Consider the following 21,053-nt stretch of genomic DNA (forward strand, 5'->3'; position numbering starts at 1 on the left):
TGTCCTCTGACATCCCTTGCCTGCTCTAGGTACTTGTAGGCTTATTTTGAAGAATTGAATTAATAAATACCTCTTAAACCAGGGCCTAACACATAATCTGTGCCCAATAAAAATGAGCTATTATTATTATTATTATTACTATTACGACTACTACTTCTCTATGTTGAATGAGGTTGGCAAAAAGTATGATTAGAAACAAAATTCAAGTTTTGTGTTAAATATATCCTCACTTAAAGCAAATGAGCACCATCCACAAATTTCTTCCTCTAATGTGCTTTTGTAATGTATAGAGAGACCAAGAGTTTTTTTTTTTTAGCATTATAACACAAAATACCAATTTCACAGGCTGAACTTTTCAATTCTTGCTTTTTCTGCACGTATTGTCTGAAACATTTATGCACCTACTTTCAAACCTAGTTATAACAGAAGACATACTTGGGTCCAACGTTGCCCTTTGCTTTCCTCTCTTCCGCATTGTGGTCCAATTCACTGTCCAGCCAACATCAAAAACAATCAGGGTAGCAAGCCAGCTTTCACTTCCCACATCTTATTTCAGTTCTGTAAATCCTAATCCTGCACATGATGTAGTTATAACTCTGATTTAGGAATTGAGGATTAAATAGCTTCCCAACATTTTGGGGGTAGAAACAGAAGTGAGGATGATGCAATGACCGTGAATGATGTAAGAAGTCACCGCTGGGCAGACACTAACCGCTGCAGACACTAACCGCTACAGTCAACAGGGAATCAGAGTGTGGGTTTAGACTAAGTTAACCAGGACAAGGAGTGGCTCACAACTAAATTAAGGTTCTGTTTAGTGCTTTGGGGACCACCAGATCCTCACTTAGTTCGTGAATGTGACCCGGGCAGTTCCATTCTAACTATTCTCTGAACAGGAGGCATTAGGCAACTTTCTAGCTTCTCCCTGTTATTTCTTCTGTAAAGTGGAGAAAATAGTGTTCATTTAGGAGGTTGGTGTGAGCTTTAGAAATAAAGCCCAGGGGTGCCTGGGTGGCTCAGTGGGTTAAGCCTCTGCCTTCAGCTCAGGTCATGGTCTCAGGGTCCGGGGATCGAGCCCCGCCTCGGGCTCTCTGCTCAGTGGGGAGCCTGCTTCCCCTTCTCTCTGCCTGCCTCTCTGCCTACTTGTGATCTCTCTTTCCCTGTCAAATAAATAAATAAAATCTTAAAAAAAAGAAAGAAAGAAAGAAATCCCAGTGTCTGATACACAGCAGCTGATCAATAAATGACAGCTAAATGGAACTGAGTCATAAAAATGGTTTACATCTTTTTATAAAAAAAGAATATTTACATTGCTCACAATTCTCACATAGAATAAATCTTATTTTAAAAAGATAACTATTTATGGCATTTTTTTTTATTTTAGTGGCATATTTTCCCAAAGAAGGTAGATCACAATCCTTTACCCACACCATTATTTTCTAGATTCTTCCCCCACTACATCCCAATAAATCCTGAAAGTCGTGAATATCTTCCCTCCAAAAACCAAACCTCTGCTTCACTTTATGAATTCCCCCGTAGGCTTTTTCCCCCCTAATGCATGATATTTTTTACTTAAAGAAAAGCAGGAAATACTGCAGATCTTGTTAATGAAATCATTCTTATCCAGATTTCAGTTAAAATTTGCTGACTAAAATTCCAGAGGCTTGGATAAGTTTCAAATGAGTATCTGACGTGAACTCAGCCTCGGAATCTCTTAGGGCTTGTTTGCACTCTTGAGGGACACAATGATAAAACTGGCTGATTAGGAAAGCATTTCCTGCAGTCCCAGCTGGAGCTGCTGTACTGCCCACATCACCCCTTTCCTCTAGGCAGCTGCTGAAGGTAGGTAAAAAGTAACCTGGGTTCTCTCCTGTGGCTTCCAGAAAGTCAGGAAACAAGAAACTTGGAAAGTCTGGAAGAGTCAACTTGAAAACTTGGAAAGAGTCAAGATAATACAACCCACAAATAGATTCCTTTAAAAAAAAAAAAGCCAACTGAAACCATTTCAACTTTTTTTTTAAGTTTTAATTTTAATACATTACCCTCTGCTCATCACCATAATTGCCCTCCTTGACCCCCATCACCTGTTTCCCCTCACCCCCCATTCTCCTCCCCTCTGGTGACCAGCAGTGTGTTCTCTATAGTTAAAGTCTGTTTCTTGGGTTTGTCTCTCTCTCTCTGTCTTTCTTTGCCCTTTGCTTGTTTGTTTTGTTTCCTAGACTCCACATCTGGGTGAAATCCTATGGTATTCGTCTTCCTGTAACTGACTTAGAAACCACTTCAACTTTCATAGAACTTTCTCTCACTCATGCCGGCACGCCCAGAAAACACCTGGGTAGTCTTGAGTCATCTTTTCTCTTCCTTGATCATCTATAGGAATTCAGTTTTATCTCTTTCTGTGATTTTCATCCTGATTTTTAGACACGGTTATAAATATTAATCACGCTGATACTATGCCCCAATACTAGCGGCCCCATAGACCAATGCAAAACAGAATAATTGAGCAGACTTGAGGCATAATTCCTTCTCTGAGTGTGTGAATACACGGTGAGGTCAGAGGGCTCGTCTCCTGTCAGTCTCGGTAATAATAATGGAAAGAAAATGGCTAACTGCTGCCTCTGCTGAGAGGAGACAATAAGTAAGTGTTAAAGATTTCATTACAGTGGAGCAGTTCATGCTTTAGTCCTCAGGAAGAGAGGAAGAGTAGAAAAACGCATTTCGCAAGGTAGTGCTAAATAAATGTGTTTTACTCTTTTCTCCAAAAAAAAAAAAAAAAAAGAATGCAATAAACACCTGAAAATTCAATTAAAAGTAATTAAAAATTCAAATAAAAATAATAACTTACAGGAGAAACAGGGTCCAGTTAATGAAAAGTATCACCCAGAAAGAGAAAAGAAGGCCAAGGTGGGGACACGCTCTATCCCTCGTATTGGTTCACATACTCTCCCCTTTAACAGATGAAGTCACTGAGGCCTAGAAGCTTCACAGTGTCAAAAAGCTGAGACCCAGGCAGTGGGGCTCCAGAGTTGACTCTCTTTACTCCTGCACTCTGCTGCCTGGGGGCTAGTGAGTTGGAATGCGTAGGCATGGCTGACGCAGCGGACACTAACATGGGGGTCCCTCAACCACTTGTCCCAGAGTCACCTGGGAGGTTAACAGTATGCAACTTCCTGGGTCCCAGGAAGGGGGTCACATCCACCAATCTAGCATCTCTGGAGTCTGTGCCCATGCATCTTCAGCTTAATAAAGTTCAACGGTGATGAATAGGCACCTTCACATGGAAGGACCATGGCACTTACTGTCTTCTTGCCATAAACTGACCACCTCTCCACACATGAAGATGAGTTTCTATATAATCCTTTTTATTGTGTCCCACCATCATTTGCCAGTCAGCAAACATTCTTTGAGACTCTTCCTTGGAAGGTTCTGTGTGAGTCTCCTTGGGGTTTGGGGAGCATATACACTCATAAGACATTCCTGATTTTCAGCCACTTGCCCCTATAATCCATTCTCCACACAGCCTTCAGTTTCCTTTCTTCATGGCACTTACTAAAATTCATATTTGTTTGTTTTCTTGTTTCTGTTTGTTTTCCCCCATTGAACTTTAAGCTCCTTGTAGGTAGGACATGACTGGCTTTGGTCACCGTTGCGTCTGTAGGACCTAGACCTCACACACAGATACCAGCCACCATGTTGAATGAATGAATGAATGAATGAACAAAAAATAAGTGAATGCATTTCTAGTCTTAGTGGAAGAGGGGCATAAATGTATGTAGCTATTATAAAAGCAGCAAACAAGAGAAATGCAGCTAGAAATGGATAGGATTGCATTTCAACTGTATGAAATTTGGGGAATTCCTGGTACATGGAATGGCAAGGGAAAAGATGTAGTGGCAAGAAAGTATTAGAGAAAGATGAGAAACCCAAAACTCTTCCGTCAAGACTGCAACATGCATGAAGGGGAATCGGAGCCAGGGGACAGATGACAGCCTCTGAAGGCCAGGCAGAAGTGTTTTCTTTTTTTTTGGTTTTTGTTTTGTTTTGTTTTGTTTTCAGAAGTGTTTTCTTAATTATTTGATAAGAAATAAGCCACCAAGAGTTTCTGAACACGGTAAATCATAGATCAGAGATCTGTTCATTGGCAGCAGTGTCCGGGTAAACCGGAGGAAGGGGATTCTGGAACAGGGGCCTGAGGATGCCTTGTCTCCCTGCTCTTTTCTGCTCCTAATCTCTCTGATCCCCAAGTTGGATCTCAAAGCTACAACAAATACTTTCACATCAAGCAAACATTCGTTCTTTCCGTCTTTATAATCCTATGAGAACAAACGCTTCAAAAGCAAACACGTGAAAAGAATACCAGTAAGACGTGAAACCCTGTACAGCCTGCGAGTTTGAGAGAAAGGAAACCCAAAGGAGGCAGAGTTTCTGAGCTGCTCTCAACTCATCCCTGGCTTTTCCTTTTTCCCTTTTGACATCTGTGATGCTGATGCAAAATCTTTGGATACAGATTAGACCTGGAATACATGACCACCACAGTCTCCTTGCCCTGTCTAAGAACATTGATTGCAATATCTTCTATTCCAAACCTGGATCAAGTCTCAGAATCCTTCTTAACACAGGTTCTTGAGACCGTCACAACCGATGGAAGAAAGTTGGCTCCTAAGACAAAATCTATTTGCCATTCCAGGGGCACATTTGTCCCCCCCCCCCACCCCCCACCCTTTGTAACACCTGCTCAGGACTGACTCTATCCTGAGGTCTATAATCACATGTGCCATCTGCTTCTAAGCTAAACTGGACCAAAATACAACCATCATGATCTTACTTAGAACTTTGTTTTCTTTCCCCATCATTACCTGTCAAATACGTTTGCTCATGAATCTCGGTGATACTCAAGAGTTCAGCATTCTGTTGTTGGCAGCTTCTCCTCGCCTGGTGCCAAGTTAAAGCAGATTTGGAGTTTATCTGGTAGGCAATGCCAGTCAGCGGGTCTTTATTCCATAAGCTTTCACTGCCCTCAACTATAAAAGAAGTCAAATGCGATTGGCTGCATTAGGCATAGAAAAGACTTTCAGGTAACAATATTTCTTAAACGAGTCTAGGAGCATTTTTGCCTGAAGCATATTTGTTTTTCTTTCTTTTCCTTTACTTATTTTTGAAGAGCCTATGAGATTTTCTTCACTCCTCTGATGAAGAGTGGGAGTTTTCAAAAGATAGATTGCAACTCATTCTTTTCAAATGCCTATGAAAGGAAAGAGAGGCATTGTCTTCCTATTTTTGTGTTGGGATGTTTGGGATCAATTGAGTTGGGAACTGAGGCAAATGAAAATATTAAGAATAGAGATGCTAATCCAAATTCCTTAATCTAGAAAAAAATATAGGGGAAAGAGAAAAGATATAAATCTTCTCTCAGCAAGTAGATAGTTTGCCTTCACATTCTAGATAGGTCTTTTTAGACTGAAGGCATGGGTGTTAAAAGGCAAAGTCATGCACTCCACCACCAGGATGACTGGACCTACACCCAGGCATGGTCACTCACTACTGGTTTGTCCTTAGTTCTGAAGCCTCATATCCCCATCTCTAGGATGTATTAAATCTGTGTATCCCCAGATCCTAGTAGATGCTGATTGTTAGATTGTTATTTTCAGAGTAAAAAATCATTTTTGAGCTTATTTTTACTTTTTTAATTTTATGATTCCCAATATACTCTATAAACTTAGTTGTACCTATGAAAAGCCAATAGTGTCAATGGATAAATATAATTTATAGTGTGTTACTTCTAAGATGTTTGGGAAATTAGTCAACAAATGAAGTATTTCTATGTGCTTAGTGTTATAAAAATGTCCCTTTTCTCTTCTTAATAATTAAAATTCTACTTAAAAATTCTAGGGAGTAATAATCTCTTTACTTATTTGTAAGGAAGAGAAATAATCATGTAATTTCTCAAGTTTTCTGAGACGTGTTCAACCTGCCAAGAAGTTGGCCAGTTTCCCATAAGCATATAGCCTATGTTGCCATGAATCTTTGTATGTGACAAGGAAGTGACCTTTTTCAGACAAGCAACACGCACTATGATATGAAACCTGTGGTTCCATGGCACATCAAAGAGGAAGAAAAATCAAAATTCCATTCAGTCAACAACATAGAAATTTCCAAGATCTTTTCATTATAAAATTACTATATGATTACATAAAAATAAATTTGAATTGGTAATGTTTAATTTCAGTGATCACAATCTGAGATCTTACTAGTTCCATACCCAAAAGGATTCTTCTCCATGTAAGTGAGATCATTTAAATGAGACTGACTTGAGGGATTTTTGAAAATGGAGATGTTTTAAAATACATATTTTTAGAAATTTGGAGGTCTAATATGGTAGAAAATGTGAGACACAAAACAAACAAACCAAAAAAAAAAAAAAAAAAAAAAAGGGGGGGATAATTTTCTTGCCCAGGAATGGAAGAGAGGGGATATACATGACCCAAGGAGGAAATGCTATTTGACTCTTCTCTTCATTTAAAGAAAGTATATTTTGCACTTTAGATCAAGGAATTAAAATCCATTTCTTAATGAGTGTAGAGGTTTGCTGACCCTACACCTCCCCAGATTGTTCCAATTCCTGCAACAAACCAGCACAACTGATTTGGAGAGCTAAAGTTGCAAGCTATGGAGAACTGAGAGAAAGGGTTTTTTCCTTTTCCTGTTCTCATGATACTTGAAAATAGATGTCTAAACAGAAGGAAAACATTACAATAAACAATGCAAAGGACCACAAAGAGCACTTATTAAAATGTCAGTAGGTCAATAACTGATACCTCATCTTCCGTATTAAACCCGCTACTTTAAGGCTAATAGGAAATAAAATGTTCTTTTTTTTTTAAGATTTTATTTATTTATTTGACAGACAGAGATCACAAGTAGGCAGAGAAAGAGAAGGAAGCAGCAGGCTCCCTGCTGAGCAGAGAGCCCAATGTGGGGCTCCATCCCAGGACCCTGGGATCATGACCTGAGCTGAAGGCAGAAGCTTTAACCCACTGAGCCACCCAGGTGCCCCTAAAATGTTCTTTTGAAAGGAACACAGAGCAAGGAAAATGAAATAGATTGGGAAATCACAAAGCCCTTTAAGAAAGGCATGAAATGTATAAAATGTGCTTTAAATTTTTAATGTATATTGAAATCAAATAATTTTTTGATTCCCTACAGTTATTTTACTTTCATATTTATAAATGTAAAAGTAATACATATATATAGACTTTAAAGACATATAAAATATGAAGATATATATTAAATAAAATATATATATATATAGGCTTTGAAGACATAAATTAATAATACTAAAAGATTATTCAAGAAAATACTCAGGATACAGCTCCAACACACATTGATTCCCAGGTTGTGAGATTTTTTTTGTGGGTTTATGTGTGTGTGTGTGTGTGTGTGTGTGTGTGTGTGTGTGTGTGTGTGATTAGTGACTAGCTATTTGTCTTCCATTTAATGATTGATTAAATCATACATACCTTCAACAACTCCTTCATCAATACCACTTAAGTGTGAGATGCTAGTTAGACCCACAAAATCCACACTCCCAAGAAACTTCATGATAATAGATTCAGAAAATACCCTTTCTACTAAGTAAAGGTGAAAGACAGTCCTCAATCATTGGAAAACAAGTATTGCTTTATCTTAGGGGAAAAAAAATAGCTTGATTCCGACAAAAAGCCATCTAAAATGAGGTTGGACATCTATAAATGTTTCACAGGAATCAAAACTCTTAAGAGTTGTTATAAGAGAGGCAAGTTCAATTAATTTACCCAAGAACAGGAGAGGAGTGTCACTATGAATGGGAAAGCCTCTTTTTGTAGCTACTCACCCAGAACATAGGGACTGCATAAAGGACAGAATTATAATAAATATATGGAGCTGAAAAATCAAATTTATTTTAAGTGGGATTATAAATCAAAAGAGTGATTCTTAGACTTTGGGATTTAACTTAAAAAACACTAAAACATTTTTGTGAATTATTTCACAGTAGTGCTTGGAATAATGTGACTGTATGTGGATGTGGGGTCCCCACAATTCAGTTGTAAGCAATGCTCTTGCAATTCCCGTGGCCTTACGACCATCCCGGACCACATCTTCACCCAGACTCTTCTCCAGCACCCATCCCTCTGCAGGCTAGCAGGAGAAAGTTCTGGGTAATAGCACAAAATGGGAGCTGTGTGATCCATAAAGTCTGGAGGAGCAAGAGGGCAGACAGTAAGAACTTTAGGGGGTAGAAAAAGGAAGGGGGTAGCTGGCAGCAGGCTGATGATGTACGGTAACAGGGAAAGTAGAAGAACCTCTCCCTTGCCTCCTTCTTGAGTCCCAACCCCTTCTCCCAAGGCTGATGTCCTCCTCCACTGCACCCAAACCTGTTACACTGTTTCTTTACAGATTCTTTTTTTTTTTAAGGTTTTATTTGAGAGAGAAAGAGAATGAGAGAGTGAGAACAGGTACAGGGGGAGTGGCAGGCAGAAGGATAAGCAGACTCCCTACTAAGCAGGGAGCCTGACATGGGGCTGGATCCCCAGACACTGGGATCATGACCTGAGGCGAAGGCAGATGCTTAACCAACTAAGCCACCCAGGCGCCCCTCTTTACAGATTCTTGAGTGTAGAAGGAACGTAGGAGAATTCTTTTGTTCTGGCTGCTTTCCCATCAATACCATGCAAAGCTACTTATTTTGTATTACTGCAATAATAGGTTTTCATTTTAAAAATCCCTTCAAGCATAAAAATAATCCACTTCCATTTGATTCACAGCTACATTAAATTAAATGATACTGTTCTTAAATTTAAAATCATTAATATTCATTACTACGACTTTCAGGGAAAGAAGTCCTTTTCATTATATTGGCAAAAAGTCAGGAGCCCTTCATATCTCTTTTGTTCCATCAAACTATATACTTGTTTAAATTTTATTTTTGATCTATGGCTTAATAAAGGTAAACCCTGGGGGGATATTCAGTATATATTGTATCATAAACAGTATAATTTGTCGTATAGTCTTAGAAAATAACAGATAGTAGCAGAAAACATTGAAGGAAAGAAGCAGTTGGCAGAAATAAAGGGGTCATGTGATGCAGCGTAGGGCTGAGGGTCAAAAGAACTGTGTCTGGGTTTCAGCCGGACACCTTCACCATGACATCTGCCCAGGGTTGTGGTAGAGTGTGACAAGTCAGTAAATGAGAAATAACTTTGAGGGGGAAAATGGTCTCAATAAACAAGGTCTATCGCCACCGTGCTGTACTAAATGTGGCAAACTTTTCTTGGTGATAACGTTACTTACATTTCAAGGGACAATATCCAAATAGCTTGTCCGCATCATAGTCTGCAGTGGTCCCACACCACAGCCATCCGTCTGATCGCCCAGCACTTGTGCAATCTGCATACCACTTGTTTTCAAACTTGAATGGAAAGGCACACGTTGCCCCATTGGCATTGCCCAGCAGCGTGTACATGTCTAGAAGAGATAGATTGATCACACTTACAATGTCAGTCAATCTTCTGACCCATGGCTTTCCAATAAGAAGGATGCTGAAAGAATGGGGTCTTCCTTCTCTACCACATTGGATATTTCCACACAGGGAATTCATTTCTCTCTGCCTTCTCTCTCTACCCCCATTGTTTGCTGAGTACACACAGCATCCTGTATTAGGAACAGCTCTAATACCACCTCATATCTGCTGTCTTTTAAGACAGATTTTCCTCTTTCTTCATGTGAGGCAAAAGTAGTAAGTTCTTCTGACACCTGTCTGGACTTCTGCATTTCTCCAAAAACAGGGAAGAAGCCATTCTTCCTCTTGCTTGGAATTACAGAATGAATGACTCTCTAGATGGAAAAATAGCATTACAGCTGTGTAACTCAAACACACAGCCAAAAGTTAAATGCCCCCCTACCACTTCTGGTCAAGCCAGCCTCTACTGGAGTCCCTCAACAATGATTATGAGAAAGGGTCAGAATTTGGATATAACTCTCTAATTCACATCATGGAAAGAAAGCACTCAAAACCATTGGATATCATTGACAGTCAATATTTGTCTTTCTTAAAACTGAATTCAGACAGAGAAAATGGGAATCTCTGGGTCTACCTAAAAGAGAAAATTGAAACAAATAAAAAATCATCATTGATTATAGTTTGGCTGAAGCCAAAGGATTAGAGAAGCTCAAATCTCCACCAAAACCATACCACTCCCCATAGCCACATTCTCCAAAATATTTAGTGTCTCTGTCTCTGTAGGGACACCCCCTGGGGAAACAATAACCTTCTATAGAGAAAATTTGTCCAGGATAAAAACACTCTTTTCTCAATTAAGTGTTTTAGATTCTATGACTTTAAAAAGTCCCCCAAAGGCATCTCAAAATCCAATTTAGACAATATAAAATTTGTCTAAATTATGTCTAAAATATACAGCACAACACCTAACATATATTAAAATCATAATGCACATTAAGTTCCTTACCCTCTTTCCTTTCCCTTTCCTCACTGTACTTATCCAGTCCCCCTGACAAGCTAGGTTTATTTTCATTTACCACAAAATTACTTTTTCGCCAATTAGCTAGTTGTTAGGAACTTCAAAAGGCAACTCTAGCTTTTGCCCGACTACATACAGGACCAGTTTTCCAAATCATATATTGTATAAGGAACATCCTGGATTTAGATATAATTACGCCACTCTTAATCACTAGGTCTCCTGTTCCTTCACATGAAGAAAATCTGTTAAGACCACCTCAGGGCTAGTTGTACTGTTCATTAAATTAGCCAAGAAATTTCCAGTGCTGGTTTATAGTTCTCAGTCAGAAATGGCCTTTTTAGGAGTAACCCAACTTATTTAACAAAGTCCTGATGAGGCCTAAAGAACCAAGTTCTATTCCAACCACTTCACTGACAAGTCATGTAACTGCAGTCAATTTTTCTTCCTCTATGGTCCAAATTCTCAGACAACACTCAGATCCTTCTAAGTCTGCAATTCTGATTTCATTATTCTAAAATAATCCCTGACCCCAGCCAGCTGTCTTCCTCAAGTTTTCTTTAGAGAGACAGACTCTACGTAGACCCTCTCTACGTTGTCTTCAGATCGAAGGTGTATTCCAATGAGTAGATTCCAAGATCACTCTGAAGTGCTAGACCTTCTAGCAGAAAAAATCTTAAGTACCGAGAGAGATTTGGGGAGCAGGCAAAATGTGGTCAGTCTTCTTCCAACCACCCAGGTGCTCATAGAAATAACGCAACAGATTTTTAGACCTTTTCCCCTCTACCCCCATGTCCTTGGGAACCTTGGTATTTGAACTTTTGACAAGATTTCCTGGTGATTCTTAAACATGTAGTTTGAGAACCACCATCCTAACCCTATGCATATTCTTCTCAAATTAGCAGGAGAGCACAAAGGATGGTGGGGATTAGAAGTGGGCTCTCTGCAACTTCAGTGATATATTTTTAAATAAAATAAGAAGTCCAACATCTTAATGGCAATCTTCTTTGTTTGGAATCCCTCAATTAGGACTACTGTCCTATCTGTGGAATTTGACTCAGTCAAGTTTGATTCACTCTTGTCCTGCTAAAGTTTTCTATCAAGTTTCCCCTGTAAGGTTATACTACTTAGGCTGCTTCCCCTATAACTTCTAAACCTTCATTATGTTCAAGAAATGCCTCAGGATAGCCTCTTTCTGAACTCTTCTTCTCTCTCTTCTTCAATACCTACTTTTCCTTCTCTTCATAAAGAAGGAAAATGGAAAGCTGACAAATTGTGGCCTTACAAATATCTGACTCCCAGGCTCTGATGAGCTATGACAACGAGGTTCAACCAATCTTTGTAGCCTCAGTAACAAAGTAATTTTGGAAATAGGTAATCTCTTCCTCTGACCTTGAGGTCATTCTTGATAAGACTTCCAAATAACCAAGTGTCCAAACCTGGAATGTGGTTATAACGTCATCTGACACAAAGAGGCTTTGTAAAAGGCTTCCAGTTCTGTTTTATTTGTGTTATGTTGTTTCTGTCAAGCCACCAGAGAATGAAATTTGGCCAAGATAAGAGAAAACTAAATACTCTGGTTTTATTTAACCTTCAACAGTTTAAGGAACCAAATTCATATAAAATTATTTTCTGCCCACAGGTGTTACCACTTTCTAAAATAGAGGACTATGTTGCATGTTAATTTATAGGCTAATTCCTTAGCCTTTCTAATCTTCTGATTAGTACAGTCTTTTAATACCCATAATGTGACAGAGAAACATTGAGAAACTTAAAAGATCAAGGAATGTCAAAATTTCATTTTAGGCAGTCTGACTTGGGAAAGAATGATTTTCCATGGGTCATTTCTCTAGGGATAGCTTACACCAAAGGAAAAGAGACATCTGGTTAAATTCATTTATCACTACAACCAGATAATGTCAAATAGGAGGAGGCTTTTTGGTCAAAGGCCAGAGTGAAAATTCATTTTTTAAAATCATAATCCATAGTTAAAAAAAAGCCTTAGCAGAAGTTACACACACACACACACACACACACACACACACACACACACAGTCATTCCATTAATTATAAACAGCTAAAGTATCATTCAGTAATTTTTACTATATTTATTCACTGTCATTTTCTCATAGCACACAGAAGAGTTTAGAACACAAACATAATCAGTAATTCTAGCACAGACTAAACAAGAATATACTTACTTTCTTGAATTAGGTTCCAACTAAGAAAGATGAGAAAAATTTGACAGAAAGTCAAGATAGTCCATGTTTCTTACCTTCATAACCTCTAGAGCATAAATCATCTGTGGTCCCATAGATTTTCCATCTGCTCCATAAACCGGAACCCTTGTAAAGCATAATATTCTTTTCTTGTTTATTGCCATAGTTAAAAAATAAATCTTCTCCCTTGATCCCCAAAAGTGTGTCATTTTTGCACTCCCATTTCTGAAGTTCGCTCTTCGGGTCACAGGCATACAGAGTGACAGCCACCCAGTCCGTTTTCGATGGTACCCCCAAGCATAATTTAAAAGCAACACTCATAAGCCGGGATTCAGACACCCATCGGAATTTCTGTGCTTCATTGTCTTGGTTGCAAACCGCTGTTTGCACTGCACTGGGACTTAATGCTTCCACACAGCGCTTGTGATCTTCATTATATATTAAAAATTGCTTAGTGTCTGTTTAAAAAAGAAAAAAAGAACAAGAAAAGTTGTTTAAGTGGATACATGGGACAAAGAATATTTTAGGTCAAAATTCCCAATGTTTCCATTTCCAGAAAACGTATGATCCCAGGAGAAGGGGGCATGTCCTTGAGACTGGAAAGAGAGAATGGGATGAGGGGCCTCTTCCCAGGAGGCCCCAGCAACTGGCCAGAAAGACATCCTTAAGATATCCTAGTTCGTTATGGGAGCATTACTAAAGGCCTGCCTTAAATGCACACAAATTGTAGTGCAGTAAACATAAAAGGTCGAGAGCAGAGAAAGAAATAATAACCATCTGAGTAAAGAAAATTTGGATACGAGGGACGCTTGGGTGGCTCAGTAGGTTAAAGCCTCTGCCTTCAGCTCAGGTCATGATCCCAGGGTCCTGGGATTGAGCCCCATGTTGGGCTCCCTGCTCAGTGGGGAGCCTGCTTCTCCCTCTGCCTGCTGCTCCCCCTGCTTGTACTCTCACGCTCTCTTGCTCTTTCTCTGGCAAATAAATAAATAAAATCTTAAAAAAAAGAAAAATTTAGATATGAATACAGTAAGCTGTAGAATTAGATATATGTGTACCCTGGAATAGAATTTTGAAATCTGATCCATTCCTACTCTCTTTGAGATAGAGGAAGCTCATACATAATTATTCTAATTATAATATTGGTGAGGTTTTTTCATAACTTAAAACATAGTTTTATTTTAGGAACTTTTACCCTTATGTTCAGCAAATCTTTGAACTAAATGCTTTCTGGAGAGCCCTGCTAGAGAAGTGTTTTGTTTTGTTCTGTTTTCCCTTGCAACAATAGATAACTTAATAGTGTAGCATCTAGAGCTATAAGTTAGTATCTTTTATATAATTTTAACTTTCATTTCATTGGCATACTCATGCTATTTGTTTTATAACAAAAAGATATAAAAATGTACTTATAAGTGTAATAATTTGTCAAGTTCACAGTAAAGATTAAATAAATATGTTTTTATTTCATTTGTGGTAATAATTTGGACAATAACTACAAATAACAGTATTGTTTTATACTTATAATTTGGGGCTGGTAATTTAAATAAATATGTGTAGATGGCTTATACTTAGAGTACATAGCTGCTATCTGGCAAAACTAAACTTCCTCTTGCCAAAAGAAAGAAAGAAAGGAAGGAAGGGAGGGAGAGAGAGAGGGTGGGAGGAAGGGAGGAAGGAAGAGAGAGAGATTGAGAGAGAAAGAAAGAAAGAAGAAAAAGAAAAGGATCTGGTAAGCATATTTTTCCCCTTAAAACAGAATTCATGGGCGCCTGGGTGGCTCAGTGGGTTAAGCCGCTGCCTTCGGCTCAGGTCATGATCTCAGGGTCCTGGGATCAAGTCCCGAGTCGGGCTCTCTGCTCAGCGGGGAGCCTGCTTCCCTCTCTCTCTCTCTCTGCCTGCCTCTCCGTCTACTTGTGGATCTCTCTCTCTGTCAAATAAATAAATAAATAATCTTTAAAAAAAAAACAAAAACAGAATTCATGTAAAGGTTTTTCCTTTTTGTTTATTTTTTTTAAAGAATAGACAAATGAAAAGAACTGACTTTTCATTTTATGACATAAATATCAAATATTACTTCTAAAGATTTACTGAATTCCTTCTACACAAGTGTTCTTTCAAAATGAGCTGATAGAATTTCAGATTTTTGAGGGTCTGAGTAATTAGATCATTATTTTAAATCAAAGCATCCCAGTGAAATATAACAAAGTCATAAAAGTACCACAGCAGAGTCCTTCACCATTTACAAAACATTTTCATAAGCCGTATTCTACTTACTGTCCTCAACACCCCTGTCAGGTTAGCACCATTATGTTCTGAGATCAGTTCTTGGACCATCAATTTAGGGCTTACGAAGATCCGTGCCTTCAAAGATTAGTTTTCCCTGGCCTGCTCCTGCATCTGCTCTTGTCCCACACTTGTTAGAAACCTCCTGCCTCTAACCTATCTGGTTTCCTAATTTGGTGCCACTTTGAAATTTAGCCGGGCTTCCTCGGAATGGGGTTCTCATTTTTCTTGGTTTGATTTCTTGGAATTGGGACTCAATAGAGTCTCAACTCATAACACCTGCTTCTGTTGGCGTCTCTGGAGTTGACATCTGTCAACTGAGCATGCGATATCCCACCGGAGCCCCTCCCATCTAGCTGAACTCCTTCCCAGACTTGATCTCATCTTGTTGCTGCTCATGTCCTCGTGTGACAAGATGAGTAACTTTCTGCATTGGCAATAAAATAAAAATATTAATAATATGCTGTCTTGTTCATAATAGAACAGGAGATAGGAAAACAAAAAGTTAAAAAAAAACCCAATTGCTATGATCATTTACCTCACATAAATGTACATCTAGGTTCTTCTAATCTAAAATGGTAATGAAGTCTGAAAATTTTGTCATATAGATCTGTAAACTCAACTATATGGCCCTTTACATTTAATTTGTTTTCTATTCTGCCAATTGTTTCCCTATTGAGACTTATCTTCCACTTTTTAGATAGTTTAGCTTAGTAACATCTCACCAAGAGTAATATCTTCCGCATCATATGTCAGCATCACTGAACAGCCAACATTTGTTCATCACCCAAATTCAGTCATACAACCAGTTGGTCACCAGCCATTTAAGGTAAGGTGCTTGAAAGTTTTCATGCATAAATAGTGTTCTTCCTTTGGAGATTTGTATACTTATTTGACTTTCATTTCATGTACTTAATTTTCATCTGTAGTTCCATCTTAATTTTTCTCTAAATATCATGGCAAACATCCAATCTTCTGTTTTTCATTAATGGTGACATCGTCCACTCATATCCATAAGCCAAAAACCTAGGACATCCTGGATACCCAGCTCTCCTTCACTTTCTAGAACAAAAGCAGAATCTATGGCTCTACCCAAAAATATGCTGTGACAATTTTGTGTCAGCATGGCTAGGTCATAGTACCCAGATATTTGGTTAAACAGCAGTCTGGATGTTGCTGTGAGGGTTTGTTTGTTCATTTGTTTATTTGATAAAATTAACATTTGAGTCAGTCAAATTTAAGTACATTATCCTCTGTACTGTGGGTGGGCCTCATCCAGTCAGTTGAAGGTCTTTAGAGATAACAGACAGAGGTCCCTAAAGAAGACAAAACTCTACCTCCAGATTGCCTTTGGACTTGTGCTACAATATCAATTCTTTCTTGAGTTTCCAGCCTGCCAGTCTATCTCTGTAGATTTTGGACTTGCCAGCCTTCACAACTGCAGGATCCAATTCCTTCAATATCTCCAGAAAGAGAGACAGAAGATGACGGATAGATGGATGGATAGATGATAGATATATAGATAGATAGATAGATAGATAGATAGATAAATGGATGATAGATAGGTATAGGGATACACACACATATAAACACACTCACATACCCTATTATTTCTATTTTTCTGGAGAACCCTGGCAAATATATATATTCTAATCCATTATTTTCTCTCTATCACTATGGCCAACACACTAGACCAAGCCAGGATAGTCTCACTCTGGTCTTCCTCTCTTTGAAATGCAAGCATCAAAGAAGATAACCCTTGAACTCCCAGCTTCCTGGGTGAGATGGGCCTAATTTGCCACCTGACTCCAAGTTGCAGTACCTCCCTAATGTAATGGGTTGTTTCCACTTAATGATGTAGAAGAGTCCAATTTCTTTGTTTTAGCAGATTACCTGTGATATGTATCCCATTCTGGTTGAGTGCTTATTCCATCATCATTTTTTTTTTTCTTTTTCTTCTACCTTGATGAGAGGTTTTCTAAGTTTGGAAGAGATTCTGTCTTTAACTGTATTTTCCTTTAAATCCTTTAAGAGTGTGCTTTTGTACACAAGAGGAAAACATCAACCTCCACATCCTAGCTCCCTAGGGAGGACATGATCCTGTCCCTGTTCTCATCCACCACCTTCCAGCCACAAGGCCTTTCTGTTCCTCAAACCCTTCATTTCCACTTGAGAAACTTCATAGTTCAAGTTCCCTCTTCTTGGATGTTCTTTAAGGTCCCAGCTCAAGTGTCAAGTCCTTAGTGAGCAGATGATCCAAATTTTGCTCTTTTTCTATATGATGTTCATAACCATCTTAAAATATACTCTTTTTAAAAAATCATTTAGTGGGGCACCTGGGTGGCTCAGTGGGTTAACGCCTCTGCCTTCGGCTCAGGTCATGATCCCAGGGTCCTGGGATCAAGCCCCGCATCAGGCTCTCTGCTCAGCTCGGAGCCTGCTTCCCTCTCTCTCTCTCTGACTGCCTCTCTGCCTACTTGTGATCTCTCTCTGTCAAATAAATAAATGAAGTCTTTAAAAAAAAATCATTTAGTTATGTTTTGTCCATGTCCTTTTACTGGAATGTAAATCCCACAAGTAGAAAGACTTAATCTTTCTGATTCAGGACTGTATTATCTCTTTTTTGGAGCAAAATATTCTGTCCACAAATATTAGTTGAAAGCATGAAAGAACGTAAGTTTAATCTGAAGCATCTTGACTAATAACCCAGATACATTAGTTTATTTAATAACTGATGAATGGTGATGGGTATATTTCATGTTACTTCTTCCCCTGAAAGTTTATTTTTACCAAAGAAAAATTCATAAATTGTTTATACAAGGAGTACTTGGAAATGAAAAGTCTCTATTTCAATTCAACCTTATCTATTCTGGTTTCCTTTATTTATCTTTGACATTAGGGAGCAGGGCAAGTTTGATATTGTCTTTGCTAGACAATATAAGGAAATGCAACATTATCACTCTATGATTCCACAGTAATCCATTATTCCTCTCCCCCACTAATCAACGTGGAGTTTTCCTTGTATCACTGGTCTCTGTGCAGTTGCTCTGATTTCTTCCTCTAAATGGAGTCAAGGCCTTGACCAAAAGATACATTGTGGTATTTTTTTTGCCACTATTAACCATACCAATGTTTTATATATATAAACATTCTGTTCTCTGTCTATACTAGTTATGTAATTATAATAGAAACAACACAAAGCTAACAAATGAGGACAGTATAATTGTTATATTCCTTTCTCTGCCATTTCAATTATGGGATTGAATGTGTGTTTTTCTTTCTGCTTTTTAAATACACATCAGAAATATATTTACAGAATTGGGGGTGCCTGGGTGGCTCAGTGGGTTAAAACCTCTGCCTTCAGCTCAGGTCATGATCCCAGGGTCCTGGGATTGAGCCCCGCATCCGGCTGTCTGCTCGGCAAGGAGCCTGCTTCCCCCTCTCTGTATGCCTGCCTCTCTGCCTACTTGTGATCTCTCTCTCTCTGTCAAATAAATAAATAAATAAATAAAATCTTAAAAAAAAAAGAAATATATTTACAGAATTGAAGAGACCCATCTTTCATCTCTAACTTTATCTTCCTCACCTCAAATTAATTTTTTTTAAAGATTTTATTTATTTATTGACACACAGAGAAACAGAGTGAGGGAGAGCACAAGCAGAGGGAGCAACAGGCAGAGGGAGAGGAAGAAGAAGACTCCCCGCTGAGCAGGGAGCCTGACATGGGGCCCGCTCTCAGGACCCTGGGATCATGACCTGAGACGAAGGCAGATGCTTAACCGACTGAGCCACCCAGGGGTCCCTCATATTAATTTTCCAATAAATATGTACCAGGCACTGTTTGGGTAACATTGTAAGGACAAACCAAAGACAACTTCTGTGCCCCACTGAGCTCATACTGCCTGTAGCTAATTCAAAGGCAGAAACCTCAAAGGTCAAAATACATACAGGAAAGAAGCAAAGTTTCAGTTCAATATCTCAGGTCAAAATAAGTGAAGACTAGGTAACCAATAACATAAGTGCGAATATTCTTTTTTTTCTTTTAATACATTCCACACCCAGCAAGGAGCCCAATGCAGGGCCCAAACCCACAACCCGAGATCAAGACCCGAGCTGAGATCAAGAGTAAGACACCTAACCAACTGAGCCACCCGGGCGCCCCATGAAGGTGAATATTATTTTCAGCACATTTTAACAGTTTTACATTTTTCCATAACATCAAGCAAATACTGAAATTTCTAAATTTCTAAATTGACTAAATTTCTAAATTGACTAGCAAAGAAAATTAGGTTATTAAATTTGACCCTCTAGAGACAGAACCATTATATGCTCTATTTCCTTACACATTTGTAGACCTTCCCCATTATCGATAAATGAAATCCTGACTTGCAAACATGAAAAACGATCTTTTGCAAGATAGAGAAATTGGATACAAGGAAAATAATTGGATATTTTGTAGCAGGTGCTGCCAGAACCCTACTTATTTCTTCTTGCCTTTTGCCATTTTGGTGCATGCAAGCCCACTCCTCAATGTCAGCACAGCATGTCTGGGCCTGGGGTGCATCAAAAGCCCCTGTCCCCACATGCTGTGAAGGCAAGAAGGGTTGGAGAATGAAGGCCCCCAGGAGGAGCTCTTCACCAGTGACTGATAGCAGCTGATGAAGAAACAACTCCAATCCTTGGCATATTGGGTGGGATGACATAGTCTGCCTTATCACCCAGAGCACCCTAGCAGGGCTGAACTCCAGCTATCCACAGTGGCCACGGCTCCTACCCTTCCCATCTCACCTCTCCACGCCTCTGCCATTGTTTCCTGGGACTGTTTCCCATATGAACGACTTCACGCCAATCACCATCAGAGATAGTGTCTTAAACAACCCAAACCAAGAAATCTGTCCCTAAGGCCTCAGTAAATGAAGGTAAAACCTACAGAGGTGTCCTCCAAGGACCAAGGTTAAGTGAAAAGCAGATATTTGTCATACACCCAGTACATGCAAAAAAACTAAGCCAAGCTCTGGGGGTAGGGGGCAGACTAAGGATCACACTGTTAGGTGTGGCAATATCAAATAAAAGAATAAAGGAAAAATTGAGAGTTATTTTAGTTTTCACTCTGATCCTTCATTTATTCACCAAATCTTCAGAGAACCTAATACTTTAAGTCGCTGCATTTGGCCATTTGGGGAGGTACAAGGGTGAATCCAATATGAGTTATGACATCAAGAGAAAGGTAAGAGCAGGAGTAAGAAATTTCTCCAACTGGGACTCCTGGGTGGCTCAGTGGGTTAAAGCCTCTGCCTTTGGCTCAGGTCATGATCTCAGGGTCCTGGGATCGAGCCCCGCATCGGGCTCTCTGCTCAGCAGGGAGTCTGCTTCCCCTTCTCTCTCTCTGCCTGCCTCTCTGCCTGCTTGTGATCACTCTCAAATAAATAAATAAAATCTTTAAAAATATATATATTTTAAAAAAAAAGAAATTTCTCCAACCTCCTGTCTCACTTCCTAAAGATATGAATAGCTACAACCTTCCTGATTTTGTTCACTCTCGTCTCAGCAGGTCACCCTCAGTCTGCTGATCTCTTTACCTGTGTCCTGGATGCTACCCCCTTCTGCCTCTCAACTTGTTCTCTTCCTTTCTTTCTCTCCTAGATCTTCAACCTCAGATTGCCAGGCCCTCCCCCAATCCTAGGACAAACAAGCAAAATCTGTAGGTTTTGAACCTACACCACTCTTTCTTCTTTCTTCTTCCCCTCACAGTCATGCTAACTAATTAATTGTCTTTATGTATCACATCTATATGAGCATGACATAATCAGAGCTCTGATGCTCACTGGCTATAGGACTTTGGTCAAGTTTCTAAACTACTCTGTGCTTCCTTTTCTCCATCTGAAAAATGAGGGGGAAATAATAGAACCTGCTGGTTGTTGTAAGGATCCTATGAGATCTTCTAAATAAAGCACTGAGAACAGTTCCTGACGTGTGGAAATTACTATATACATGTTAAGTATTATCATAAACTTGGAAAAATTAGTCTTGAAGACAGCATGAA

The 21,053-nt window shown here is 39.1% G+C and overlaps 1 protein-coding gene across 4 annotated transcripts in view; it reads right to left on the bottom strand.

Annotated features, from left to right (window-relative positions):
- Window positions 1-21,053, bottom strand: part of MRC1 (mannose receptor C-type 1) — a 122,579-nt gene that overhangs the window by 76,987 nt on the left and 24,539 nt on the right. For all 4 annotated transcript variants that reach the window (XM_047741189.1, XM_047741190.1, XM_047741191.1 and 1 more), the window contains 3 exons: window positions 12,787-13,188; window positions 9,328-9,501; window positions 4,857-5,021 (listed from right to left, as the gene is read on the bottom strand). In XM_047741189.1, the coding sequence (XP_047597145.1) occupies window positions 4,857-5,021; window positions 9,328-9,501; window positions 12,787-13,051 (604 nt within the window). In that variant the 5' untranslated portion in view covers window positions 13,052-13,188. The remainder of the gene's footprint in view (window positions 1-4,856; window positions 5,022-9,327; window positions 9,502-12,786; window positions 13,189-21,053) is intronic.

This window comes from Lutra lutra, chromosome 8 (assembly GCF_902655055.1).
Source record: "Lutra lutra chromosome 8, mLutLut1.2, whole genome shotgun sequence".
In the NCBI taxonomy this organism is placed as follows: domain Eukaryota; kingdom Metazoa; phylum Chordata; class Mammalia; order Carnivora; family Mustelidae; genus Lutra; species Lutra lutra.